The sequence below is a fragment of the Dromaius novaehollandiae genome, chromosome 6, assembly GCF_036370855.1.
Source record: "Dromaius novaehollandiae isolate bDroNov1 chromosome 6, bDroNov1.hap1, whole genome shotgun sequence".
In the NCBI taxonomy this organism is placed as follows: Eukaryota; Metazoa; Chordata; class Aves; order Casuariiformes; family Dromaiidae; genus Dromaius; species Dromaius novaehollandiae.
The window spans coordinates 9,445,403-9,472,774 of record NC_088103.1 but is presented as its reverse complement, the minus strand read 5'-3'; the positions used below and the strand labels follow the sequence as shown (position 1 = coordinate 9,472,774).

General features: G+C 56.3%; 2 protein-coding genes across 4 annotated transcripts in view; both read right to left on the bottom strand.

The window, feature by feature from the left end:
• The window catches only part of ADAMTS14 (ADAM metallopeptidase with thrombospondin type 1 motif 14), a 37,386-nt gene extending 28,273 nt beyond the window's left edge, over nucleotides 1–9,113 (bottom strand). For both annotated transcript variants that reach the window (XM_064513616.1, XM_064513617.1), the window contains exons 1-3: nucleotides 8,998–9,113; nucleotides 8,306–8,730; nucleotides 1,309–1,465 (exon numbers count right to left, since the gene is read on the bottom strand). In XM_064513616.1, coding sequence (XP_064369686.1) covers nucleotides 1,309–1,465; nucleotides 8,306–8,730; nucleotides 8,998–9,070 — 655 coding nt within the window. In that variant the 5' untranslated portion in view covers nucleotides 9,071–9,113. The remainder of the gene's footprint in view (nucleotides 1–1,308; nucleotides 1,466–8,305; nucleotides 8,731–8,997) is intronic.
• Nucleotides 9,114–19,561: 10,448 nt separating this feature from the next.
• Nucleotides 19,562–27,372, bottom strand: part of PALD1 (phosphatase domain containing paladin 1) — a 31,914-nt gene continuing 24,103 nt past the window's right edge. For both annotated transcript variants that reach the window (XM_064513615.1, XM_026104834.2), the window contains exons 19-20: nucleotides 24,566–24,721; nucleotides 19,562–19,833 (exon numbers count right to left, since the gene is read on the bottom strand). In XM_064513615.1, coding sequence (XP_064369685.1) covers nucleotides 19,684–19,833; nucleotides 24,566–24,721 — 306 coding nt within the window. In that variant the 3' untranslated portion in view covers nucleotides 19,562–19,683. The remainder of the gene's footprint in view (nucleotides 19,834–24,565; nucleotides 24,722–27,372) is intronic.

The window sequence follows — 27,372 nt, the reverse complement described above, 5'->3', positions numbered from 1 at the left end:
CACAGCTTTTAGCCCCGAGGCACCATGAGAGGTGGGCAAACGCTGCGGCAGGCTAATTCCTCCGCAGGGCAGCGCATTTATAGAGTGCCTTCGCGCCACTTTGACCCCCCGGGCTTGTAAACACTTCTGCGCGCGCCCCGCTGCGCGCCCCAGAGACGGGGAGTCAGCGGGCTGCTCCGGCGTGCGGAGCTCAACCTGTGGCTGAGCCATGCCATAAAAAAAAGGCACATTTTCCGCCCCAATGCAAAAGAAAAAAAAACAAAAAACAAAAAGCAGACACTAGAAAAGGGAAAGCAGAGAAGGATATGATGACCGCTGTGAATAAGAGGCATTTGCATCATCCAGAAGAAAAGGGAAAAAAATCAGCACCTCATTTAACTACTTACAGCTGATTAACACAAAAAAACTGCAGCACTTCTGTCTGTGTCTCCTGTCACTTTGAGGTCGAACATGTCCTCCCACCCTCTGTTCGGCCAGGCCAGGCGCTTCCTGACCCTTTTGCTCATGAGTCCTGAGTCTACGTCTCATCCCCGTTTCCCAAGGGTGATGAAACCCTCCATGGGTCTGACCACACGCACCTAGGAGTGCCTCCCCCCGACCCATATAACTCATCCAATTTTCCCCAAATGCGGAAGAATTTCAAGATTCCAGCAACAGCTCAGCATCTCCTTCCCTTTGATGCTGCCCACGATCTCATAGGAGCTACAGCCAACCTAAAGCCACAGCATGAGACGTGCAAGCGTCATGAGAAGTCCTCCCCGAGCCAGAAGCAGCTCAAAAGGACCAAACTCTTTGAAGTGTGGTAAGAACTGCGAATGGGCAAGTCACAGCAAGCCGATTTTTCCATCGGGGGGGTAGGGGACAGGCACAGTGGCAATGGCACGTGCAGCTAGCAACTTCGGTAGCACTAGAGCAACGGGACGGAGAGGGGGGACTGCTGCGGGGTTTCACCAAGACAACAAGCCTGGAAGTCAGGAACCAAGGTTGCATGCGATGGCCATCATGCTCAGGCCCTTTAGCAAATCCCTCCTTTGACTCGGCAGCAAAACCTATGGATATTATCGTTCCCGTGAAGTTTTCCGAGGGAACACTCATCATCTACATTATCATCAATGCTGATTATTGGGGAACGCTAGACTTCAGACCGAGTACCAGATCTGCAACAGGACTGAGTAACCACCAGATTTAACGACTCCCCCCCATGCGGACGCAAGCATCGGCCCTCCCGCAGCCCACCCGCGCGAGAGGAGACGGGAAACGGCCCCTCTCCAAGCCCGCCCGCAGCCGCCCCGAAGCGGCCGGCGCTACCTTCGGGAGGGAGGTCCTCGGGGGGCTGCGCGCCGTCCCGGCGGATGGCTGACCTGCGGTACACCACGTGGGCCCTGCCGTGCGCCTCCTCCTCCTGCTGCCCCCTCTCCAGGGGCTCGATGAAAAACTCGTTGCTGTCCGTCCGGATCAGGCCCGCCTGGAGGAGAAACGGAAAAAAGGGGACGTGTGGGTGGGCATAAATAAATAAATAAGTATATATACAGATGTGCATGTATGTGCTCCATTTCAGGGCAAAACAGGTTCATTCAACCACGGCGACATATGGGAGAGCCTCCACCGTACCTCCACCTTGCCCTTGCATCAACTGTGCTCTACATGTCAACCGTCAGTGGGTTGAAGTCATCACCACGTTCGTGTATAATGACCCTTAATTTCTTCTGTAGGTGGGGAAAAAGAAGGGAAAAACCAACCAACCAGGCCATATTTCAAAGTACACCTTTATACGCCTTTCCTTCTTACCAGCGAAGGGGGGTTTTGGCCAGCCCTGCGCATCGGAGGAGACGGGCTCCAGAGGAGCTGCCCTCCCAGAGCTCCATCTCCACCCCCAGATCGCAGCCGGATGTGCGGGCAGGCAAACCAGTCATTTGACCAACGGTATTAACTGCAAGGAAGGAAAACAATAAACCACCTTTGCCCATAAGGCGCTTGGAAATCGCAGCAGGGGAATCCCTCGAGAAGTTGGAAAGCGTCATGACTCCGAATGCCTCTCAGACAAGGGGAAGATGAATGAGATGGCAAACATCACTGGAAAAGTCGTCCTAGCTACTGGCTGCTCCCGATTAACACCAAGCTCCCACAAAACCTGCCTGGAAATCAACCCAAGCAGTTATGCCCCGAAGCACCAGCTGCCTAGGACCCGGGGCCAGCAAAAGACACCGGGCGACCAGGCCAGCAGAACATACGGGTCCATCCTTGCAGCAAAGCCCCTGACTACTGGGCACTCATCAGCGCTCCGTTATTGGACCGGCTTCGCTTTCAGCAACTAAAAAAGGATCGCGGGGAGCAGTGCTGGTGCTCCACAGCGGCACGGAGGCAGAGCTGGACTTTGTAAACAGCCGGTCAAAGCTGGGGCTCTTCCAAGCTGGCCTGTGTCACTTGATCCCCTTCGCATTCACGCGGAGTTGTATTCACTGGGGCATTAGCCAGCCTGGCTCTGCTGTACTTCATCACTTGTCCTGCTCCGCCTCAGTTTTATGAGCTGCCTAACTCCTTTGGAAACCAGGTTTGGGGGTTGTTTGGGGTTTGTTTGTTTTTTTATTCCTCTTCCCTAGGAATCTAGGTACGCTCAGTTTTGCTAGGCTCAGCTCGCTTGCCACACGTATCTCAGGTCCTTGCTTTCTGCACGACATGGTCAGGCTGCACCCCGGAGCCCCGTCTGCTCCCCTGGCACAGGCTCTCAGGGGCATAGGGGCACCATCAGCGCAATTTTGTATTGCTCTGCTCCCCTCTACCTTTTTTTCCCCCCCCCCCTCTTTTTTTTTTTTTAAACTTCCCCCCCACCAGCACAGTCACAAGGAGCGTTTTCCACCCATTTTTCTCCTTCTCTCTGATCATCTCGTCGTCAGCATCAGGATGGCACTGTCAGAATTGGCTGGTCATCGCTTCTTCCCCCTTCTGCCTCTTCCTCTTTCTTCTTCTTCCTCCAGCTCCACCCCATCACCTCCGTGGGCGTCAGGAGCACCAGGGACACCAAACACGAGCAACGCGCCACCAGACCACTCAAAACGCTCCCGCCGGAGCTCTCAGAGCCGTGCCCTGCACATCACCGCACCAGCTCGATCTTTCTCCTCTAAACGGGCACCTCCGTGAGAGCCACCGTGGTGTCTGCACGGGGGAGCAGGGACAAATGACCAAGGCAAAGGAGAGTCTTCTTCTCCTCCCACTCCCACCAGGGCCTCTGGGTTGCTGAACCCCCCTCCGGCTTCACTCAGGGCCTGCAGAGGAGCAGCACGGACTGAATTCCCGCCGGGAAGAAGCCGCTCTCGTCGGGCCCCGCCGTATTTCTGCGAGCTAATTGCTCGGCGCTTGGGCGGACCGAGATTCCTGAGCGAAGCACATCTGTCAAACGAGCGAGGACATGCCGCCGCGAGGGGAGGCAAACACGAAGGACTTCGGTGCACACCGAATCTGTAATCACAGGGCTCCAATATACGCAAAGAAAACAGAAACCACAGCAGTCGCCTTGGCTTTTGCAAAAAAAAGCAGAGCATAAGACATGCACCAACCTATTCGTTCTTAAGAACGGCCCAGGTTGGGCTTCGGGAAGGTTCAGCCGCAGGGAGGCAGCAGGAAGGTGCCAGGCACCTCCCCAAGGGCCCCGAACACGTTCCCCGGGCTTTTTCCAAGAGGTCGCTCCTGTCCCTAACGATAGATCCGCCCTGTGCCCCCCTCCCATTGCGACGTTGCAAGGACAACCTACGTGCCCCCCCGCGGGCCACCAGACGCCCACGGAGAGGTCCCACCACCAAAACGAACCAGGTGGGGGTTAATCCATGCCGGCATCCGCGCCGAGGACCTCGCTTGGGGAGCAACCCCCATGGCCCCGAGTGCCCCACGTGAATACAGGTGGCACGTCCCGCTGCCGAGCGGCACCGCTGGCTCCAAGCAACATCTGCCAGGTCCCTCATCTTGTCCCCACCGATATTTCCAAAGGTGGGAAAAGAAGTTCAGGACATTTTGAGATCCCCCCTGACCCCGGTCAAGGCTGCAGATAGAAGCAAGCCCAACATCAGAGAGGAGGAAGGTGCACTGGTCAGGGGGAGGTTAACAACACGTAAAATTAATTCTGCTTTGGCAAGATGGGAATATCATTACTGACATTTATAATACGAGATGCTGGCTGCTAGACGCAGCTTGCGGTCCCGGCAATTATCACACTAGAAAACGGCCCTTTGAAGCGAATTCCACTGGAAAGGGAAAAACGCACGTATTTTGCTAAACGCCAAGCTCGTCTCTGCCAGCACGCGGAGGGCTGGTGCCGGCCGAGGGCTCGTTTCCAGCTCTTCGCCGCCTCCCGGGGCCGTGGGAGAGTGGAATTCCCCGCGCTGGGCCGCCGCCAGCCCCGGCATGGGAAGCCGGACCCGCGGCCCAGGGAAGCCCCCGTGCCACCGAGACACCTCTCGTGACTCCTCTGGGACCAGCGGCCAAAAAAGAGCAAACTCCCGCAGGACTTCAGGAAATTCTGACACTCAAACGCAGCTGAGATGTGGAAAAATTAATAAACCCGCTACACCCAGCCAGGGAAGCACACAGCTCGGCAGAGGGGGAAATACAGACGTGCGTGTCGACTATGTATTTTTCCTATGCATTTCACACTTAATTTGGACAAAACGTCCCAGAAAGCAGGGCTGTGTGACAGAGATGCTGTCGCTTCCCCCGTACCCATGGGCTGCCCGGGGAGAGCGAACGTCTCCGCTGAAGGAATCGGACCAGCAAATGGTGGAAGATGGAGGCATTCATCACCGCAACGAGCGCTCGAGCAAAGCACAGACTCAAGAAGTTTCCTTTTTTCACCCAAATTCAACCCAAAGAACAGGCTTTCAGGCTCCCCACCATGTCCCCAGCCAAGGACCTCTGCAACCAGAAGGGCAGAGGGCAGAAAAAAAGCTGGCAAGGGCTCTGCCGCTGCCATTGCTCTCCAGCTACCTTACCCTCAGGAATTCGGTGGCTTGGATCAGCTCTGAATTTATAGTATGGAAGACGGTGTCTTCCCACCCCGGCACAAGACGCGCTTGCAACAAAAGGCCAGGTTTCCACACGCACGAGCCCAGGGTAGATGATAAGCATGGAAGGTGCCATGGGTTTGGCCTCTCTGGAAAAATCAGGCCACTTCTTCACATGGCTCAACGTGGATTTAGGAAAGATTTAATTTGAACTCTCTTGCTCAAGCACTCCATTACCATTATTTATAATCCCAGGCTCCATTTACACGCAGCATCATCTCTTTGTGTACACAGCCTCCATCTGCAACGTCCCAGAACACTTCATCCGACCAGAGACGAGCGGCCAAGAGAGATCCTGCATCTCCCACGCACGCTACGCTGAGACGTAAGAGCCACAATCCCTTTCTGGAGCCCATGGACAACTTCCAGAAAAGTCAACAGCAATTACAGGGCACACGCATATCGAAGGGAAGCCCCGCTCCCTAGAGCCAGCTCTGCCCGGGTTGGGTTAGTTCGGATCTGCCGACGTTAACGACGTTATTCCAAACGTCCTGATCACAAACATCCCAGTAAAGGGAAGATCCCACCTCTACGCTGGGTCACACTGGCAAATTCAGCTGCAAATTCATAAATACTATCTTCTGATCCCATCGCTACTGTCAGCACGTGTTTGAGCCCTGTTTCTTGCTCCATTGGCTAAACCAAGCTCTGTGACTGCTTTTTGTGGCCCTCTCGGTCTCACGGCTCCTCCGAAGGGGACAGACCCTGAGCGGGTATAAAGTCAAAACGTTATTTCCTACGGCGGGAGCAGAGCCTGTGCTCGGGCCCCGTCCTTCTGACCTGCTCCCCAGCCTGCAACCTCCACACGTGCTTGGCCAGACGATGGGAATTTGCCGCCGGAGGCCAGGGCACTTATTTGTTGGCCACAGAGCAATAAATGCACTGCAGGAAAGAAGGTTTTTTTCCTCTTTCCCCGGCCCTCCTGAGGTTATAAATAAAGACACACAACATCTGCAAGACAACGCACCAACATTAATAGTGATAACTGGTGATTTCAGCCCATTTCCTCTGTCTACGGATTTTGCACGGCATAATTGCATCAGTCAGACCTGTAACTTTGCCACGACATCACCAAGCAGCAACACAGATGTTGGCCTAAATGGGACTTAGGCCAGTACAGCTCCCCCCCACTTTGATTTGAGAAATAGCAAATCAAGCACCTCACCTAAACATCCTCATCCCAGAGTGACTCTACCTCTTTGCAGGGAGACAGTTAAGCTGCATAAATCCACACACAAAAGGCATCCACATTGCAAGCCACCTCCTTAACTGGAGCTTTATGGGTCGTAGCAAGCTGCCAAAGGACAGAGCTGATAACAAGGATGAGCTGCACCTGGGAAGGTGTGAAAGGGGCTGAGATGGGAGCACCTGGAATTAAAGCCAAGAAAAGCCGAGGGAAAAAATAAAAATAAATAAAAAAGAAGAGAGAAAACCTACTCGAGATGAATACAACACCCAAAATCTAATGGTAGATTGGATAGTCTTAAAACCACGCACTGGTTTGGCAGCACCTGCCCTTTCTGGCAGGATCTACCAGGCTTTGAGCGAGAGCCACCAGGTACCTCCCAGCCGGGGCAGGAGAAGCCGCGACGGCACCGGGCTCCGATGCCGCGGCAGCTTCCCGGGATGCTCCAGTGCGAAGGCGCATTTCTGCCTTCAACACCGAAACTTTTCCTCCCCATTTGACGAGCAAGCACTGGGGAGGTGGCACAGACGCATCTGCCAGCGGCTTCGAAAGCTGGAGAGAAAGCGGCCTTTCGCTCGGGGCGCCAGGAGAAATGACTTTTGCAATGTAACCTGCGCAGTTAGAAAATTCACTTTCTTTCTAGAGGCAGCGCTAGTAACTGCTTGCTGCGCTTATAGGAAATATCTGTAAAACTTTCGAGTGTGTCCAGATTCACCAGCCCCAGCAAAACCCATGGCCTGGAGGACTTGCGGCAACTTCACGGCCTCGCTCGGTTCAAAAAAGGTGCTGTAAAAATTGTGGATTACTTGGTAAAGTTGTCGGCAAAAATAACCCATGTGTAGGTGAAATATATATTTCAGTCTGTATTGCTCTGTCATTTCTGTATGTATAGTAACACTATGCATTATATAAAAAGAAAGGAATGCCAATCTGTCTACGCCAGCAGCCAAAAATAGCTAAGGATCTCCCAAAATAAAACAACAGAAAAGTGAAGAAAATTAAAAAAAGGGCAAAATGAAAAGTTCACTCCACCTAAAGAGCAGCGAACGATACCAGGAGAAAACAGCACACGCTGGCACGCATAACAAGGATTAACTTGGCCCAAAGGAAATTTGAAGGGCAACGATCCAAAGCTATAAAAAAAAATAATCGTGAATTCTTCAAGCGTATCAGAAGCAGGAAAGCCACGGGCACATCAGATGCCAGGGGTACAAAGAGGTGACGGAGCAGGTTAAGCACTGCAGCAATAAATCACCACCGCCGACTGCTGCTCCTCACCCAGGAGGCTCCGAGCATCTCAGCCAGTACTAAAAACGCAGAGGTCCTCCACGGAGGAAACCTTACCGACGTTGGGAGAAGCAAGACAGACAGCAACCTAAGCCCTGTCTTTGAAAAAGGTGCCAGCAGTGATTTGAGGAGGTGCGAAAGCTCGCTGAGCCTCATTTAGCAGTGGGAAGCACACAGAAAGGTTCCTCCGAGAGTCGCGAGGCGCAGCGGCACGACGGAGGACGCACCGGCATCGCTATTGGCACATGCGGTGCCCCGCTGGTGCCCTTCATGGATGGGGGCTAGGAGAAAGCCAGTGAGCGTAACGCGTTTAGATGCGTGAAGGCATCAGCCACGTGCCACCTCGAGGCAGGAGGTGGCTCAGGCATGGGGCAGGCAATTTTTTTACCCCCCAGAGTAAACGTGGACGTATGGTTGGGTATACATTCCCCAGAGCACTCCGAGATGAACGTCCCCGTACCGGTCCGACACCGGCTCAGTAAGACCCTTCGCGCTTTCCATGCAAGAGCAGCACCTGTGACCGATGCCACTAGGACAAACACAGCAAAATCTCCCCGTTACGTTTCTCCCAGTGGGATATAACACGGGAAACGCGTTTCCAGCCATAGCCCTGGGGGTTTGTCGAGAGCTGGAAGGAGCCACTGGGCAGATGGGCATCAAAACGCCAGCAACCAGCACCTCCCGGCTCCCCCAGCCCACGGCCACAGCGGTTTCTTTAGAGGACGACGGCCCAAGGGGAGGCGAGCACGAAGCCCCGTGGGGCGGGCGGCCTCGCGCTTACCAGCCCGTCGCAGTTGCTGATGGCCACGGCGGCGTTGGGCATGCCGGAGATGCCGCCCGTGAAGACGCAGCGCCGGCGCAGGGGCTCCCGGAAGGGCACCGCAAAGTCCTCCTGCCACTCGGCCACGGCGCCGGGCGGCACCAGGCGCCGGTTGGGCCTCACGCGCAGATGCAGCTCCTCGCCGAAGACGGTGACGTTGAAGTAAAGCAAGCGGTGGGGCGGCTCCCGGGCGGTGCTGCGGGCGACCCGGTGGCGGGCGGCGCGCGGGGGCCGGGGGCAGCCGCCGTCGTCGTCGCCGTCGTCGTCGCCGCGGCCCGCCGCCACGGCCGAGCCGGACACCACGTGCGAGAGGAAGCGGCCGCGGCAATCGGCGCTGAAGGGCACGATCACACCATATTCGCTGAGCTTGCCGGACAGCAGGAGCTCTGCGGAGACACGCGGACGGAGAGGGCTTGGGTCGGGGCGAGGAGCGGACAACACCCCGCGTTGGCGGCGGCGAGTCCGGCCGGAGTCGCCCTCAACTCGGCGAGAGCGGCCGGACGAGCACCGCCGCCGCCCTCCCGCCCGCCGGCTCGGCCGCATGCAGCGGAGCAGAAGAAACGCATCCCCACGCGCGGCCCCGCGGCCCACCCCGCGCCCCTCGCCGCGGCCTCGGGGCACCTGCCGGCGGGCGGCGGCGGGGCGCAGCCTACCTGGGGCGCCGCCGGCGGCCAGGCAGCCGTGCAGGGGGACGAGGCAGGAGAGCACCAGGCGCAGATAATCCATTTGGGGCCGGCGGCGCGGCGCGGCGCGGCGGCTGCGGGGCGGGCGGGCGGGCGGGAGGGCTGCGGGGCGGGCGGCGCCCGGCGCCCGCCTCCCCCCGCGCCGCCGCCGCCGCCGCCGCCGCTGCCGCTGCCGGGGCCGCCGCCGCCGCCGCCGCTGCCGGGGCCGCCGGCGCCCGCGGCCCCCGTGCGCGGGGCGGGCCGGGGGCAGGGTCTGCGCGGAAGGGGTGGGGGCAGCGGGGCGGAAAAAGTAAAAATCTTTTCCCCCAGAAAAGAAAAAAAAAATCCTTTTTTTTTTTTTAATTTTACTGCATGTTTAGCACCTTTTCCCCTCTCTTCTTCCCCCCCCCCCCTTCTTTCTTTTTCTTTTTCTTTTTTTCTGGTCGACCAGTGGAAAAAAGTTGCGCGGCCCCGCACGGGGGAGGCGGCCCGGCGCGGAACAAAGGCGAGCCCCGGCGGGGGCCGCGGAGGGAGGAGCAGCCCTCCTCCCCCCCCCCCTCCTCCTCCTCCTCCTCCTCCTCCTCCTCCTCCTCTGCCCCTGCCCCCTGCCCGGCGCCGGGGCCGCCCTCGCTCGGCCCTGGCACGTCCCTTCTCAGCCACCCCCCGGCCGGCCGGGCTGGAAACGCGCGCGGCTGTTTGGCTTCGCGCCCGGTTTTGCCTTCTGCCCCCCGCCTTTTTTTTGTTTTGGTAGATGGGGGGGCGCAGGGCGCCGGCGGGGCAGCAGCACCCCGTTTCGGCACCTCGGCGCCTGCTCCCCTAAGACGGGTCGCTGCGCTTTTCCGAAGGGCATCGCCAAAGCCCTGCAAGCGGGAGTCGTGCCGGAGGTGCGCGGAGGAGCAGATAGTCCAGCGTACGCAACACGTAGATACGCTGTGCAAGCAGGGCAGAGGCAAAGGGAAAAATATTCCCAAACTCCTTGTCAAAGGTGAATAAACTCCACAAAAACCTTTGAAAAACAAACATCGCCGGCTGTTATCGGCGCTCCCGTTTCTTGGGGCTCATCGGCAAATGTCTCCGGGCAAGAAGAAATACGGTTTTTGGAGGAAGGGAGCGCGTGCTCGCTGCGAGCGAGGAGCCGTTCCCCCGGGCCGGCAGAGCGGTTCTTGCCGGGGCTCAGCGGTCCCCATCCAACCCCCAAAAGCCCCGAGAGGTAAAGCCACAAGGCGCCTCCCGAAAAGCGACGCGTGAGCTTCCGCCGACCAGGGAAACGGGGCTTCACGTTGGAAAACCAGACTCGTATTCCCCAAATCGAGTCTTTTCGTTGTCTGCGTAGTTGTGCTGTTGCATGGTGCAACACATAATTTAATGCGGGACTTGAGACGTGAAAGATTCTTTGCATTAAATACAGCAGATATGCATTCGTTAGGGCATTAAAGCTGGAACAAGGCATAATTATGACTGAACGGATTTATGATGAAACGTGTAATGAAGAGCATATTTCACTCGTGAAGAACAGCTCCCCAAACATCATTTAATTAGTCTTTTCAGAGGCCAAAGCCATTTCTTTCTCCGCAGTATCCATGAACTCATCCAGTCCCCGCAGACCGTTAACACTTCCCCTAAGTTACCAAACCGTTGGCTTCAGCGGCAGCAGCCGTGTCCATCCGAGCCGACGAACAGGTCCTTCGCATCTGGCTGCCGATGGCGGTCACGGCTTTAAATTCAACTCCCCCTGTACGCAGAGCTAAACGAAATGCTCATCCACTAAAGATGATTAAGAAATATCTTCAGGTACTTTGAGGCCTTGCTGCACGTGGTGAGAATGCAAGACCCCGAGATCCCTCCCAGATCCATCACCCTAGCAGTGCCATCAACCCTATCCGCTAGCATTACTCGCCTTAAATATTAAAACGACCATGACTAAAGTGGGTTTTATGTTAATCCTAGTAAGGCACCACCATCTAGAAAGGAAAGGAAGACACAGCCGTGGTCACCGTCGCAGCTAAACACGGCGGAAGCTTCCTCTCCCGGTTTCTCTCCTCCCTGCCCTGCCTCATCCTGTGCTTTCTGTGAAACGCCTTCCAGAGGGGTTAGATAGCGCTCGTTAAGCAGAGGAAAATACCCATTAGGAAAAAGATTAAAACAGATTAAACTTCCTGCATTCGCGCAGCAGTTTTTGGCGGAAGCTTGAAATAAAACCTTACACTCCCACCCAAACAGCACAGAAACATTTTGCGTTGGTGGAAAAGCCACCCTCATCTTCAGCCTTCTTCCTTCCCCTGCCGCGCGTCTCCCAGCGCAAGGGGAGGGTGGAAAGAGTGAAAAGGCTGCGAATAAGAGATTTTTTTTTTTTTTTTTGCTAGGAAAGCTAAATTGAAATTTGCAGCAATTTAATACTTAATAATACACTTCAAAATACATTTTCATTTAGAACCGTAAAACGGAAGATTTTCTTCCAGACAGCAATTTTTTATAAACATGCTCATTGAAGGGAAAAGCCATTTTTTTAAGAACAGACCAACTATCGCAGGAAACAAATAGGTTTCTATGAAAAAAAGAAGAAAATTTCTCCAAGAGAAATCCTCTCCCTTGGGGCATCCTTGCGCACAATCCGTGACGGAGGCATCTTCCCCCAAGGGCTGCAGCGGTGCTTGGGTGGTCGAGGAGAAATATAGGTCCCCCGGCGTCCCCCGGGGACCTATAGCCCTTGCAGGGAGCGAGATCCCACCCCCCGCTCCCCAAAATAAAGGGCCTGGCGAGAGGCTGCCGGCAGCCGCGGTGCATGAGCATGACCTCATCCCTCAGCCATGCGGCGCCGCGATTAGATTAAAACAGCAAATATTTACTGCTGCGGCATCGGTGGCGGAAGGGGCGCCTCGCTCCTGCAAGGCGACGCCTGCGAGAGAAAGCGCCCAAAGCCGCTGCCCCCTCCCGCCGTAAAACAAGCACCCCCCAAAAAAGCAAAAGTGTCACAGCTGTGGGCAGAGAACCCCGTGCAAGCTGGGAAGAAGTCCTTCAGGAGAGCGTCCGGCCGGGGGGAAAGCTCTGTCCCGGACAAGGCGGTGGCAGCCACTCTGCTGGCACTCTGCATTGGCATCTCAACAGGTTGCGCTGAAGAAAACTGACGGCGGAAGAATAAAAATCCATCCCGCAGGCTAAACCGCCTTTTCCAGAGCCTTGCCTTGCCCGAGGGACCCTACCTGAGCGAGGCCCTGCCACCCCACCACGCACCGACCCGAACGGGTCGGCAAGCTGCCTCCGCAAGGCCCCTTCCCAAGGCGCTTCGGCCCCCGCTTCACCCCTTCCGGGGCGATTTTTAAGAGCGTTGCTAAAAGCCCACCAGAAAGGGCCACCAAGGTGCCGCCGTCATCAAGGCCGACCTCCGAGGAGAGGAGGAAAGGCGCAGTGCCGGCCTGAGAGGCAGGGGAGCACGGCGCGCGCGCTCAAAGGCGCGTCATCTGGTCTGGCTGCCCCAAGGCAGGACCATTCCTGGCGGAGCTCTCTAATCCGCGCTTAAAGACCTCCAAAGACGAGGGGAGCCTCCGCAACCCCCCGGGACATTTTTTGCCAAGCCTTGCTAGTCTCAGCTTGGGAAGTTTTTCCTCCTGTCTGATCTGAATATTTTTCACGGGGGCTTGAGAGCAGATCTTGCCGTTTCCGCAGCCTTTCCCACACGCAAAGATGGTTGTTGCACGCCTCCGAGGTCTCCTCTGACGTCCTCTGACTTCTCTCTGTTTCGGCCAGCTTTCCCTAGCTCGTGGCACACATTGACCAAAATCCAACTAACCTTCCTAATCCTGAACCAAGGCCTAGGGGCACAAGTTAAAGGCTTTGGGGAGTTTTTTTGGTTTTTTCCCAGGCGTGCAGAGCCGGTCCCCGCGTGCCTGGCTTGCACGCTCCTCAGCTCCATTGCACGCGCGGTGCTTGGCGTGCAAACACCCACGAACCCGGAGCTGCAGCCTTTGCTTCTCGAGGTAACTACGCGTGCCGGGTGAAAGCTCCCACCGAAGCCCTGCTGCTGACCTACCGAATAGGCCAGGCGCTACTAGGAAGCCAAATGCAGTTTTCTTCAAAGAGGCCCCAAAAGCGTTGGCGTTACCGCATTTTTAACACGAGACTTTGTTGCAGAGGGTAACGCGAAAGCCCTTCAGACCCTCAGTGCAGGTTTAGCAGTCAGTGAGTACCCCCAAAAACCCACTTGCGCGTCCTGGATTTTCCGGAGGACTCCAGCTCCCAACGCACTTCTCCAAGACCTAGAAGGGAAGCAGAAACGTGACGCCGGGCCCTACCCTCTTCCCTCCGGCGAGCCCATACAGGCTATTTTGCAGCCCGCGCCGCTGAAGGTTGACGGCCTCTTTGCTTCCTTGACAAATCTGGCATCTCGCAAGTGCCACGCAGCAATTCCCACGCAGCAGTTACTTACCTTTCCTTGACATCCTTATCTTTCTTTTCTTTTACTTCTGCAAGCCACGCTTGCAAGGCTCAGCAGAAGCGTTTCCTCGGGGAGCGCTTGGCTGCGTCTGCATCGCCAAACCCCTGCGAGCTGTTTTCCTTGGCAGCCTCGCAGGGCCGAACCCGGGAGGTTTTTGGGGGTGGGAGGGTGCCCGGCGTCCCCCCCCCTCGCCGCGCCTCGCTATCGCCGGCTTCCCGCGCGGAGGCCGGACCGTGAAAACTAGGCAGCGGGGGAAACGCGAGCGTAAAGCTGAAAAACGAGGCGAGGAGCCAGAGGGCTGGCTGCCGGCACGGCCCCGCGGCGGGGGGGGAAACGCCGTGCCCGGCGCGGGCGAGGAGCCCGGCAGCGAGCTCAGGGGTGATGGAACGGGGGCGGCTGGACCTAGCCGGACGCCTTGGGCCGCTTCCAGCACCGCCCGCAGCCGGCTGCCGCGGGAGCGCTTGGAAAGGGATGGGGAAAAAGCCGGGCTCCTTCGAGGAACCGTTCCTCGGAAACGGCCGAGAAAGCACGTTTTGCAGAGAAACCTCAGCTGCGACGCGCGCCGGCGGGAGCCTTGGCTGCGCCGGGGGCAACTGGCAGCCCCGAAGGGCTAAGGGAGGAGGAGGAGGAGGAGGAGGAGGAGGAAGGAACAATAGGAAAACAAGAAAGAGCCCCTGCTTTCTAATTACCATCAAACCTGGAGAAGGGCTGGAGCCGACGCTGAACTCCGGAGAGCACGGCGGAGCTGGGACCTCCGTCACGACCTCGGTTTAAAGCAGCAAGCCGCGGAGGTCTTGCGACAAGCCGCGGTCCCCCGACCCAAAGCATCAGAGACGTCAGCTCGGAGGCTGCAACCTCAAAGCAAATACGGGGCGATGGGGAGGGTGGAGAAACATTGGCCCATTCCCTGGCTTTTGGGCTAACGTGGAAGAGCCAGCAGCAATACAGCCCAGCTCCGGGGTTTTTTTTTCTGCTGGAAGGGTACTTTTTTGCTGCTCGAAGCCAGGCACTGGGGTCCTTTTTTGGCCGATCTTTTCCTTATTGCATGAATTACATGGGCTGAGTTTGTGCGTTTGAAAGGGGCTTGTTTGCATCCGTTTCTAAGCCACTGGGTGTTTCCACGGGAGAAGGCAGGCCCAGGGGTCACAGCTATCTCCCAAAGCAGGAGATAACATCTTTACCAGCAGATTGTCCCTAAAATAGCAGTCTCAGCCTAGACCCCAGAACACCATTTTCTCCAAGAGATGCGCTCCCTAAGCCATCCCCAGGGACACAAGACCGGGCTCCAGCATCACCCCCACCATCGCGGCTGCTGCTCGCTGTCCGCGTCCCACCAGAGCAGCTTCGACGTGGGGTTTCAACGCGGGATACCAGCTTTCCTTGCGGCAGCGGGCGCTTTCCCCATTGAGACGGGGAGAGAAATTCGTCCCCACTTTGCTGCCGTTGCACCGCGTAGCATAGAAAATTATCTGCCGTTGTCTAGTCCAGGGGTGGAGAAGCCCCTCCGACCGGCCTCGTCACGCAGGGGACGGGGACGGGAGACCTCGGCTCTCCCCTACCTCCTATCTTTCGGTGGAGGGGGGCAGCGGGGCAGAGGAGGGGGACGCACCGCCGCTATTTTTAGCTTTCCGAGCCCTGGCTCCACGAAAGCGTCTTAATTACTGTTCTTCAGCTACGAAATGAAACACAGATGCTCCCCCTGCGCCGAGGGCCAAGAGTTTCGTCGGCCTTTCTGGTGCAGTGGCACATCGCAGGAATAAAAACATGGAAATTATTATTATTTTAAAAGGACGGTTACGTCAGAGCTATTTGCGGCGGCGCCGGGCCAGCACGTGCCTTCGCAGCGCCGCTCTCCCGGCGATGGGTTTGCAACGGCGCACGCCGTTTCCACGCGCTCCCCCTGCGTCTCGTCCACCCCTGGCCAGCTGCTAAAGCAAACAGGAATGAAACGAGCCCCAAAATATATTGCTTTTAAAGCAAATGTTAGGGAGTGCCCCGGCACCAGCTCTCCAGTGAGAGATTTTATCCTGAGCAGAACTGGAACGGCAGGGACAAACGGGTATGGAAATGGTCTTTTAGGGCTGGTTTTCTTTTATTTTCTTTTTTTTCATTTATTTTCTTTTTTTTTTTTTTTTTTCCCCAGTCTTTGCACCTGCCTTCAATTGCTGGAAAAAAAAAAGCAGCTGCAAATAAAAGCACCACGCGGCACCCCGGGTCCCCGGCGGCAGCTCCCGCAGCCCCGTCCCGCGAGGGCTCCAACACCCAAGCGCAAGAGGCTGCTCCGGCCCAGCACCGGTCCACGTTTCACACCAACACATTAAAAAATAGGTAATAATTTCAAAAAAAATAAAAAAGGCACACGCACAAGAGGCAAATATCGCACGCCTGATAGCTGCAGCGGTTTAACTCAAGCCGCCCCAGGTTTCGCAGTGCAGCTCCCCGTGCCAGCGGAATATTGGCTCCTTGATACATTTTCCCTTTCTATCTATGAAAAAATGTAAAAAAATGTGAATTCAAACTTCCAAGGATTTCTACGGGAGAAGAAGAAAAAAAAAAAAAAAAAAAGCAGCAAGAACTGGCAGAGGTGAGGAGAGACCTGCTCCTCTCGCCTCGGCGGTGGGGCCAGGCACGGGGCTGTTTTCAAGAAGCCAAACCCGATGCAAAAATGTGAGAAGTCAAAATGCAGCATCTGGCTGGGAACTGCTCTGTTTATTTGTATTTTTCTTTAGGAGAAGTGGCCCGTCGAGCATCTGCGTGGAGGAGCACGGTGGGACTTGCCACCAGCAGCGTTGCTCCAGGTGCCGCGTGGAAGACGACGGCTGCTCAGGGGGAAAGCACGGCCGTGCCGGCTGCCGGCTCGCATCGCCCACCGATGCCCTCGCACGGGCAAGGGATTCACCTACAGCTGCACTCAAAAACCAGCTTTCGGTCCCCAGCATCCCACCGACCACGTCGGAGGGTTTCGTTTGGTTCCGAAAATGGTTTCCTCTTTTTTTTTTTTTTTAAAGGAGGGAGGAAAGAAAAAAGAAAAAGGAAAAAAAGATCAAAATCAATCACTGTGCCCGAGCAGGGGCAGCAACCCCTGTTAAAACACGCCAAGGAGCACACCCGACCCCTCTCCCGGCACAGCCGCGGTGCTGCACCAGCGCGGTCGCCGCGGGGAATATTTGCAGAATAACGGTTTTCCATAGGCGTAATGAGCCGTGCTTTTTTCTTTTTTGTTTTTTTTAATGGTGTTAAGAGTTTCCATTACCCGCCCCAGCCGCGTGCGCGCAAACGGCAGGCGAGGAGAAGGCTTCACGGCCGAGCGCGCACGGACACCTTCGGCGTTTGGCCGGCGTCCGGTTCCTCCACGCTGTCCCGCCTAACTAAAGTGCACCTGAAACCTCAAAACAGAGGTAAAGGAGGAAAAAAAAGAAGAAAAAAAAGGAAAAAAAAAAAACAACTAAGGAAAAGGTTGCGAGAGGACCAAAATGTGCTGGCCCAGAGCACCACGAGCTGCATTTCGTGCCCCTCTTCTGGCGTTAGGGGAGATGGTGGCCATCGCTGCTGGGAAACCTTCACAAGGGAGCTGGGAACAGGGAGCTGCTCCTAAAAATCAGCCATCCTCCTCCTCCTCCTCCGACAGACCGGTCCAGGGAAAGCAGGCCCGGTCCCGCAGGGCGCATCCTTATTATTAAAGAGCAATAAAATCGGCCTCTCCCTGCCCAGGGGACGCGGGAGCAGGACCGCGGGCCTCCGCTCCATCCCTCCTCCGACGCTGCGGATGCAGAAACGCTTCCAGCAGCACCTCGGTCCCCCCCGCGCCGGGATGACTCAGGCTGCGGTCTTCGAATACCGCGGCCGAGCTGCAACTTCGAGCTCACGTTCCTGCGATACTCAGCGAGGATCAAAGAGCCAGTCGCTTCTAAAAATGGGAAAAAATTCCTTTTGGTTGAAATAAGCAGGCCCCGATGCGCCGGCTGCCGTGCGGCGATTTTAGCTGCTCGAGCAAACCTCGCTCGCGCCCCACTTCGACGGGCCCTGCGCGCCGCGGGGGCCTTTCTTAGGGCTTATTTTCTTCGTAAGTGGAGTTAATCTGCTAAGGGCTCCTGGAAATCACACTGCACATGCACAGCAGTGCGACGGAGGGCACCTATATTCCTATACACCTATATGCGACGGGGGCTCTATATTCCTACTTTGCTACCCCGGCGTGGAGGGAAAAAAAAAGAAAAAATGCAGCACGGTTGATTTTTCACCAACACACATTTCGGAGGCCTTTTTCCCCCCTCGGCAATTGCTTTTGCCCAACGTTGGAAATCGCTTGTTTGGAAGGTGGGAAAGGGGAAAGAGGCTGTCGAGCCCCCAGGCCAGGTGATACAAACCTCCAGCCTTCATTACCGAGATTAAAGGGCTGGATTGCCTATGCAATTAAAAATCTGCCTAATTAAGTGGCTGCTTGAGCTTCCCTTGGAGAGCAGGCAGGATTTCCCAAGCAAGGGGCAGGAGAAGGGGGACGAGCTGTTGCCATCCCAAGGGTTGAGGTCTCCTTATTCCCCGCAAGTCGCAGCCTGCTCCCATCATCTGTTCCCCCCTAAAAATGAACCAAACCCAAACACCGCTCAAGGGTTTTGAGGCTAAAAAGAGAAAACAAGCTGTAAAGGGCTGCAGCCTTCATGAAACACCGAATCAGTCTTGGAGGGCAACCAAAGGAGATCATCATGCAGATCACCTCAGAGAAAAAGGTAGCAACAGCAGCGCTGCAGCATGGGCTCCATTATAAAGGAACCAAGCTAGAGAGAAAAATCACCATTTCTCTCTCCATAAACAGACAACGATGAAGAATCAGGCTGTTTCAAAGCTTCCCAAAACACCATGCAGCCAGCTCTTCTCCAGGAGCAACCTAAGCGGGTTTTACGTCACTTCAGGTAGTTCCTCTGTCACTGCCGAGGACGGGGGCGAACAAAAATGTGTCACAGGGCCAGATGTTCACGGAAGCAGTTAGAAAAAGAACAGGAAAAAAAAATAGTATCAGCAGCCTCTTGCAGATTACTAACTCATCTACTACATCACCAGCGAATTATCCAAACACTGAACTACCCAGCAAGGGACTAAATATTCCGTCAGATATTTTTGCGCTAAAAAAGTCAACTCCAAATGCTTGGGTAAGTCAAAAATAAGACGCTTTGTCAAGGGAGCCCTTGGGAATTTGGGCTCTCAAAGGAGCAGCAGGAACAATTCCAGCGTTTAATAAAAGCATCTCTTGCGATTTCAATTTTTTTGTTTTCCCCTCCACCATGCACTTTTTAATTCCTGCTGTCTGCACCTCCCGGCCCTGGCAGCAGATGAAAGCAGGCGCTGCGAGAGGCAGAGCGTGTGCTTCTGCTTTTGTACTCCACATCCTATTTTATCATCCCATTCACGCGGGCTCCTGCCCGGCCCGTTGAGTTCCCGACCACCAGCCCCGCGGCCGGGCGCTCTCCCCGGGCTGCGAGGGAGGCGCGGGAGCCCTGCGCCTTCTTTGCATCCTTTTCTCATTAGCTTCATTTTTCAGTCTTTCTCCTCCCTTAAAAAAACCCTCCCACATCAGTTATGCTTTTAAGCTTATTCCAGATGTATTTTCTGAAATCCTGGTCCTACGGCTCCTATGAGCTGTAACCTCAACCATTATCATTTAACTCCTGCAGCTTCCCGGGACCTGGCTCTTTCCCGGGTAAACCGCAGCGGGAGCATCTCGTCCGGCAGCTCGGACCCACGAGGTCAGGTTTTCCCCAAGCACGCTCCCAAATAAAACCTGAGGAAGGACGAACAGATGTGCACAAACATTACAAACACCTGGATCTCTGCAAAACGTCTCAGGGGTCCTCTGTGCATCCAAAGTCACGCTGCAAATGCTCATGTCCCCCCAAATACATACATATATGCATCGAGATAGATGTAAATATACACACATAGGGATATATATATATACACATACATATATATATATCTTAAATACGACACTGGTGTAGTAAGAAAGTGAGATGCTTGAAAAATTTGGCACTTATTGTTAGTGCATTTGCAAGGCAGAAGATCTTTGCGTTGCAGCCATGTCTTTCAAGTGACCCAGCGCTTGCAATTAAACACCTGCCCACGAGCGGGTCGTTTTAATTTACAGTATTTTTATTGCGTCTAAAAGAGCCCCCCCCCCCCCCGAAGTCGGGCGTTTAAAGGCAGTGTACGGGCCCTCCCCTCCCCTCCCGTGCCCGGCGGCAGGGTCCCTCCTAGACGAAGTCTCCCCGGAAGGGGCGCGAGCCGCCGCTCTGCTCCCGCCAGCGGTGCCGGAGCCCGCGCAGCGCCTGCCCCTCGGGGCTCTCCAGCTCGGCGAAGCCCAGCCGGTCCAGCACCTCGTAGACGCCGGCGCCGGCCGCCACCTGAAAGCACAGCGGGGAGAAGACGCGCGTGAGCCGGCCTCGAGGAAGGGCGACCCGGAGCCCGGGCTTGCCTTTGCCTCCAGCCGCTGCTTAAACGCCGCATAAGCCACTTCTGGGCTGCTTGCCTCCGCGCTCGCAGTTTGTTAGCTTTGGCAGCGCTGGGGAAGAGCTACAATGTCGCCTTGTTTTTGCTTGTTTTTGCTAAAAATGCAGTGCGGGAAGGGGCAGAAAGGAAGGGCCAAGGGCTCTTTATCCCCACGTGGGGAATGAGCCGCTGCTGGGGCACCCGGAGCTTCGCTTCCCGGCACAGGCTGCAAGGAGCAGCGACGCTGCACACCTTGCAAAATAAGTGCGTGCATGGAAAGCATCGCTGCGCACCTTGCAAAATAAATAAATGAAAAGCAGCGCTGCACACCTTGCAAAAATAATTCAATAAAAAAGGGGTGAAAACGAAGCACGGGGCAGCTCACAACAGGCCCGGCGCGCGGGCGGAAAGGCGAGCGGGCGCCGAGCGCTGCCCCGGCCGCCGGCAATGCAAACAAGGACATAACCGGGATGCCATGGCCCGGGGGGGCCGGGGCAGTGGGGCGGGCGCCGGCCCCCCCAGCGCCGCCGCCGCCGGCCCTTGGAGCGAGGGGGGCGGCGCTGACGGTAACCCGAGTTGGCAGCTGCCGCTTTCATCTCTCCCCGAGCAGATCAAACATGCCAATACGCATTAGCGGCGCTACCCGGGACGGCGCGGCGGCGAGGCTTTCCCACCGCGCGCGGGGCGGCAGTGAGAGGGGGATGCAGCCGGGGAGAAAAGGGGAGAAAAGGGGGATGCAGCCGGGGAGAAAAGGGGAGAAAAGGGGAGAAAAGGGGGATGCAGCCGGGGAGAAAAGGGGAGAAAAGGGGAGAAAAGGGGGATGCAGCCGGGGAGAAAAGGGGAGAAAAGGGGAGAAAAGGGGGATGCAGCCGGGGAGAAAAGGGGAGAAAAGGGGAGAAAAGGGGGATGCAGCCGGGGAGAAAAGGGGAGAAAAGGGGAGAAAAGGGGGATGCAGCCGGGGAGAAAAGGGGAGAAAAGGGGAGAAAAGGGGGATGCAGCCGGGGAGAAAAGGGGAGAAAAGGGGGATGCAGCCGGGGAGAAAAGGGGAGAAAAGGGGAGAAAAGGGGAGAAAAGGGGAGAAAAGGGGAGAAAAGGGGAGAAAAGGGGAGAAAAGGGGAGAAAAGGGGAGAAAAGGGGAGAAAAGGGGAGAAAAGGGGAGAAAAGGGGAGAAAAGGGGAGAAAAGGGGAGAAAAGGGGAGAAAAGGGGAGAAAAGGGGAGAAAAGGGGAGAAAAGGGGAGAAAAGGGGAGAAAAGGGGAGAAAAGGGGAGAAAAGGGGAGAAAAGGGGAGAAAAGGGGAGAAAAGGGGAGAAAAGGGGAGAAAAGGGGAGAAAAGGGGAGAAAAGGGGAGAAAAGGGGAGAAAAGGGGAGAAAAGGGGAGAAAAGGGGAGAAAAGGGGAGAAAAGGGGAGAAAAGGGGAGAAAAGGGGAGAAAAGGGGAGAAAAGGGGAGAAAAGGGGGATGCAGCCGGGGAGAAAAGGGGAGAAAAGGGGAGAAAAGGGGGATGCAGCCGGGGAGAAAAGGGGAGAAAAGGGGAGAAAAGGGGGATGCAGCCGGGGAGAAAAGGGGAGAAAAGGGGAGAAAAGGGGGATGCAGCCGGGGAGAAAAGGGGAGAAAAGGGGAGAAAAGGGGGATGCAGCCGGGGAGAAAAGGGGAGAAAAGGGGAGAAAAGGGGGATGCAGCCGGGGAGAAAAGGGGGATGCAGCCGGGGAGAAAAGGGGAGAAAAGGGGGATGCAGCCGGGGAGAAAAGGGGGATGCAGCCGGGGAGAAAAGGGGAGAAAAGGGGGATGCAGCCGGGGAGAAAAGGGGGATGCAGCCGGGGAGAAAAGGGGAGAAAAGGGGAGAAAAGGGGAGAAAAGGGGGATGCAGCCGGGGAGAAAAGGGGAGAAAAGGGGAGAAAAGGGGGATGCAGCCGGGGAGAAAAGGGGGATGCAGCCGGGGAGAAAAGGGGAGAAAAGGGGAGAAAAGGGGAGAAAAGGGGAGAAAAGGGGGATGCAGCCGGGGAGAAAAGGGGAGAAAAGGGGAGAAAAGGGGGATGCAGCCGGGGAGAAAAGGGGGATGCAGCCGGGGAGAAAAGGGGAGAAAAGGGGGATGCAGCCGGGGAGAAAAGGGGGATGCAGCCGGGGAGAAAAGGGGAGAAAAGGGGAGAAAAGGGGAGAAAAGGGGAGAAAAGGGGAGAAAAGGGGAGAAAAGGGGAGAAAAGGGGAGAAAAGGGGAGAAAAGGGGGATGCAGCCGGGGAGAAAAGGGGAGAAAAGGGGAGAAAAGGGGAGAAAAGGGGGATGCAGCCGGGGAGAAAAGGGGAGAAAAGGGGAGAAAAGGGGGATGCAGCCGGGGAGAAAAGGGGAGAAAAGGGGAGAAAAGGGGAGAAAAGGGGAGAAAAGGGGGATGCAGCCGGGGAGAAAAGAGGAGAAAAGGGGAGAAAAGGGGGATGCAGCCGGGGAGAAAAGGGGAGAAAAGGGGAGAAAAGGGGGATGCAGCCGGGGAGAAAAGGGGAGAAAAGGGGGATGCAGCCGGGGAGAAAAGGGGAGAAAAGGGGGATGCAGCCGGGGAGAAAAGGGGAGAAAAGGGGGATGCAGCCGGGGAGAAAAGGGGAGAAAAGGGGGATGCAGCCGGGGAGAAAAGGGGAGAAAAGGGGGATGCAGCCGGGGAGAAAAGGGGAGAAAAGGGGAGAAAAGGGGAGAAAAGGGGAGAAAAGGGGAGAAAAGGGGAGAAAAGGGGAGAAAAGGGGAGAAAAGGGGAGAAAAGGGGAGAAAAGGGGAGAAAAGGGGAGAAAAGGGGAGAAAAGGGGAGAAAAGGGGAGAAAAGGGGGATGCAGCCGGGGAGAAAAGGGGAGAAAAGGGGGATGCAGCCGGGGAGAAAAGGGGAGAAAAGGGGAGAAAAGGGGAGAAAAGGGGAGAAAAGGGGGATGCAGCCGGGGAGAAAAGGGGAGAAAAGGGGAGAAAAGGGGAGAAAAGGGGAGAAAAGGGGAGAAAAGGGGAGAAAAGGGGAGAAAAGGGGAGAAAAGGGGAGAAAAGGGGAGAAAAGGGGAGAAAAGGGGAGAAAAGGGGAGAAAAGGGGAGAAAAGGGGAGAAAAGGGGAGAAAAGGGGAGAAAAGGGGAGAAAAGGGGAGAAAAGGGGAGAAAAGGGGAGAAAAGGGGAGAAAAGGGGAGAAAAGGGGAGAAAAGGGGAGAAAAGGGGAGAAAAGGGGAGAAAAGGGGAGAAAAGGGGAGAAAAGGGGAGAAAAGGGGAGAAAAGGGGAGAAAAGGGGAGAAAAGGGGAGAAAAGGGGAGAAAAGGGGAGAAAAGGGGAGAAAAGGGGAGAAAAGGGGAGAAAAGGGGAGAAAAGGGGAGAAAAGGGGAGAAAAGGGGAGAAAAGGGGAGAAAAGGGGAGAAAAGGGGAGAAAAGGGGAGAAAAGGGGAGAAAAGGGGAGAAAAGGGGAGAAAAGGGGAGAAAAGGGGAGAAAAGGGGAGAAAAGGGGAGAAAAGGGGAGAAAAGGGGAGAAAAGGGGGATGCAGCCGGGGAGAAAAGGGGAGAAAAGGGGAGAAAAGGGGAGAAAAGGGGAGAAAAGGGGAGAAAAGGGGAGAAAAGGGGAGAAAAGGGGAGAAAAGGGGAGAAAAGGGGAGAAAAGGGGAGAAAAGGGGAGAAAAGGGGAGAAAAGGGGAGAAAAGGGGAGAAAAGGGGAGAAAAGGGGAGAAAAGGGGAGAAAAGGGGAGAAAAGGGGAGAAAAGGGGAGAAAAGGGGAGAAAAGGGGAGAAAAGGGGAGAAAAGGGGAGAAAAGGGGAGAAAAGGGGAGAAAAGGGGAGAAAAGGGGAGAAAAGGGGAGAAAAGGGGAGAAAAGGGGAGAAAAGGGGAGAAAAGGGGGCAGCAGCCCCCCTCGCCGCAGCCGCCGTGGGGGGTCTCGCCCCCCGGCCCCGGGGAGTCGCGGCGCAGCCCGGCGCTGCGGCGAGGGATGGTTTTAATTATTATTTCATTTTGCGTCCCGGATCCGCCGCGCCGGGGTACTGCGTTTGCAACGCGGGGCGCGGAGGGGGATGTTTTCCTAACGTCTGATGTGTCTCGATGCAGGTAGATTAACGAGGAAGGAGGAAGCGGCAGAGCACCCGGGAGCCGGCTCGGGAAGGAGCGTGGAAGCGGGACCGGAGAGGCCTTGCAGGCTGGCCGAGGCGCCCGGCGGGTCCCGCTGCCTCGCCTGGCTCCCCTCCAGCCGCAGATGTTGCAGTTTAAGCGAGCAGACGAGAAAAAAAAAAAAAACCCACAGAAAACCAGGTTTCTCCAAGCCGAAGGACTCGAACGGAGCACGCGGGAAGCCGAGCTCCAAAACCACCGCGAGAGGCAAGCGAATCGCGTACGAGACAGAAACAGGGCCCCCCCCCCCCAAAAAAAATCGCTGCTCATTTAAATCCACCACCTTTTAACAAATCTCAGGCCCAGTTCAGAGATTTGGGGAAAATATGTTTGTGCAAAGAGGGAGCACACGCCCTTAGGCTCATGCATCACTCTCCTCTCTTCTAAAATGCAGCAGCAGCAGCAGGGCTCTGAGGCAGGAGGCCCTGCACCGGGGCACCAAGGAGCATGGAAAGGAGCCATTAAATCGTGCAATTAAGCACCAACCTCGCTGACACGGCCCAGGTGCAACCGGTGTACGGCTGGGGACGTGGGGAAGGCTCACCTCGCGCATCCAGACGCTGAAGGGCCGCTGCCAGGAGTCCTTCTTCTCCAGGTGCAGGTAGGCGTTGAAAAGGATCAGGTAGATGTACCGCTCCAGGTACTGCAGGCTCCTCAGCTGCAAGGTCCGCCTCTCCCTCTCCTCCTTGCCCGTCTTCCCCTGCAACGGACCACAGTTAAGCCTTGGAGCACTGGGTGCCCAGCGAGCTGCGAGAGGTGCCCATGGCGGACGTCCAAGGGAGCGAGGAGGCAGGAACGCCGCTGCTTTTTCCTTCGGAAAGCAAAGGGAATGTGTGTTAACCGGCAAGGATGTACCGCTATGGAAAAGCCACGTGCAAGGTGAGCCCACGCAGCTCTCCTCTGAGGCACCGCTCTCCATCCTGGTGCCCTACTCAAAGGAGAAATGAGAACTTGCAAGGACCTCTTGTGCTAGGAAATGTCATTTATACAGCCACAAAACAACCCTCCTCCCCATCATCCCACCACAGAGCCAAGCACGGTCCGCAGGACCGGGACACGAGGCACATCCGGCTCAAGAGAAAGCAACCTCAAGGGTTGAATCTCTCTTGCAAGCCCAAGAGCAGGAGGCATCTCCCATGAGTTACGAGCGGAGAGTTTCTGCATGCCTCTAACACACAGAGGGAACAAAACCAGCCTGAATCAACATCAGGTCCAGGTCCACCCTTTCCCGACTCTCCAAGAGGTGGTCACACAGCAGGTTTCTGTGCTGCCAGGGTCACGCGTGGTGCCCATCTACTTTAGCACCCCGTGATCTGCATCCCTCGGGCTCCCTGAAGCCATCTGGCAAGGCAGGACCGCTTTCTCACTGGGGACGGAAATAAGTGCATACTTCCAGCTCGCTCCTGCTTTGGCTTGGCAGCTCAGGCTCTCATTAGCTTGTGGCTTCCAGCAAATAAAAACTTCCCCTTCACCGTGCAGACCTCAAAAATAAACGAGGTGCTGCTATATGCGTGGTGTGGGTTTGTGCCCAACGCAAGAACGAGCCAGGAATAGCCCGTGGGCACCTCCCCAGGCTGCAGACCGTGCCCTCACGTCTATTTTTGAAGAGGTATTAAGGGTTAGCAATCCCTCCGCTGCTGACCTGAACCTGAACTCGGCCCGGGTGCAGCACCTCAGCTGCACAGCCTGGAGCAGGAGAAGAAAGAGGAGAGAAAAGGGGAAAAAAGAAAAGAAGAAAAAATATATATATGCACACACACACACAAAAAAAACCCCCAGGCCTCATCCCACTGCCGATCCAGCTTGTGCTCAGCATCTGACGACCACCAGCATCTGCTGCTCTGCAAAATGCAAGCTCTTGATACCTGCTACCCAAGGCAGGTCTCATCGTGGTCTCTCGTCGTTGCAGATGGGTTTGTGGCCCCGAAGGGCAAAGCTTGTTATTGCTTCCAAAAGGACTCATCAGTTATGAGAACTCTAGCCAAGACTTCCCACACAGCTCCAGCGGCCCCCCGAGCGCGAGCCCTCCTCCCAACGCCAGGCCGTGCCGAACTTTGCAGGACTTTGCTGTCATGCAGACAACCATCACGCGTTACAGACCAGGCCCACCAGCCTCGCTTCCCTCTCGTGCGGCCAAAGCCCGGCTGAAATGCAAATATCCCTGCGGGGAAGCAGCTCCGCAAGCACCCCCCTGCCAGCCTGCACGACGCCCGCCCCCCGGACCCTCGCAGCCTTCCTTCGCGGGTCCGAGACCGTAACTCTAAACACAGCCCAAAACTTTGCACGCGCTTTGGAGAGCTGCACCTCCCGCTGCGGGGCTGCGGCGAGCCCCCGGGGAGCATCCGTGCCTCCGAGCCGTTAGTTTACCGAAACCGGGCGTTTTCTCTAAACACAAACCGCGACCCCATTAAATGTCCATTAGCCTAATGCCTGGAGTACACAAGTCCCGCTCAGCGGCTGGAGTAATCCTCTTGTTTGACTCTTCTCCAAATTGACCGTGTGGTCAAGGGTTCCTGCATGCCGCAGCTGGACCGTTTTTAGGGGAAGAGGTTCACTGCGCCGTGACCCGCAGCAGGAGAGGAGCAACCATCTGTCCCGACTTTCCCTGCATCTCGGATGCGCCTCACTCAGCGCTGGCTCGTTTTGGGGAGACAGCTTGGGTTTTGCACCGCGCTGCTGGGATTTTCAGTCGCTTTCTCCAACTCTGCTCTTTACCCGGCCCCCCGCAACCTCACACGCCAGTTAAAAGCCGATAAACACGAGCAGCCCTGGGAGCGCAGGCGTCGCTCGTGGTCCCTTCCCTGGCAGCAGCACGTTGCTGCAGCCGCGTTTCGGCTCAGTGAGAGTTAGAGAGGGAGGATCTCGTCCAGCAGACGTGAATCAAAGCCCGCTCAGAGCCCAGAGAGGGGTTACACGCACCTGGAAGCACATCTATTTTTTCCAGCCTGTATCTGCTGGTCTGACCCGAGACGGTCCTCCCTGCAGATCTCATCCACTGATCAGCTTTCCCAGCTTTTCGGCTGCAAACCGGCGTCCTTGGACTCCGGAGCAGCCGCTTCTCGCGTGCACCGCGTTTCAGGAGGTGGTTTAGGGCCGGTCCTCCTTCGGGCACCTGCAGCAGCCCCTCACAAGGAACGGGGCATCCTTGCAAGGTCGGGGAGAGCCGTACGAGTTGGAAACCGAGAGATGGGGGAAAACAAAGGAACGGGTGAAGCGTCCTGACCTCCCAGGACACGTTTACTGGGAAAACACATTAAAGGATTTGTACATGACGTGGGGCCAGTCGCTCCCAGCACAGAGGGGGAAGGAGAGACCCTGCTGAGCCCCTGCAGGCAGCGAGACCCCGTCTCC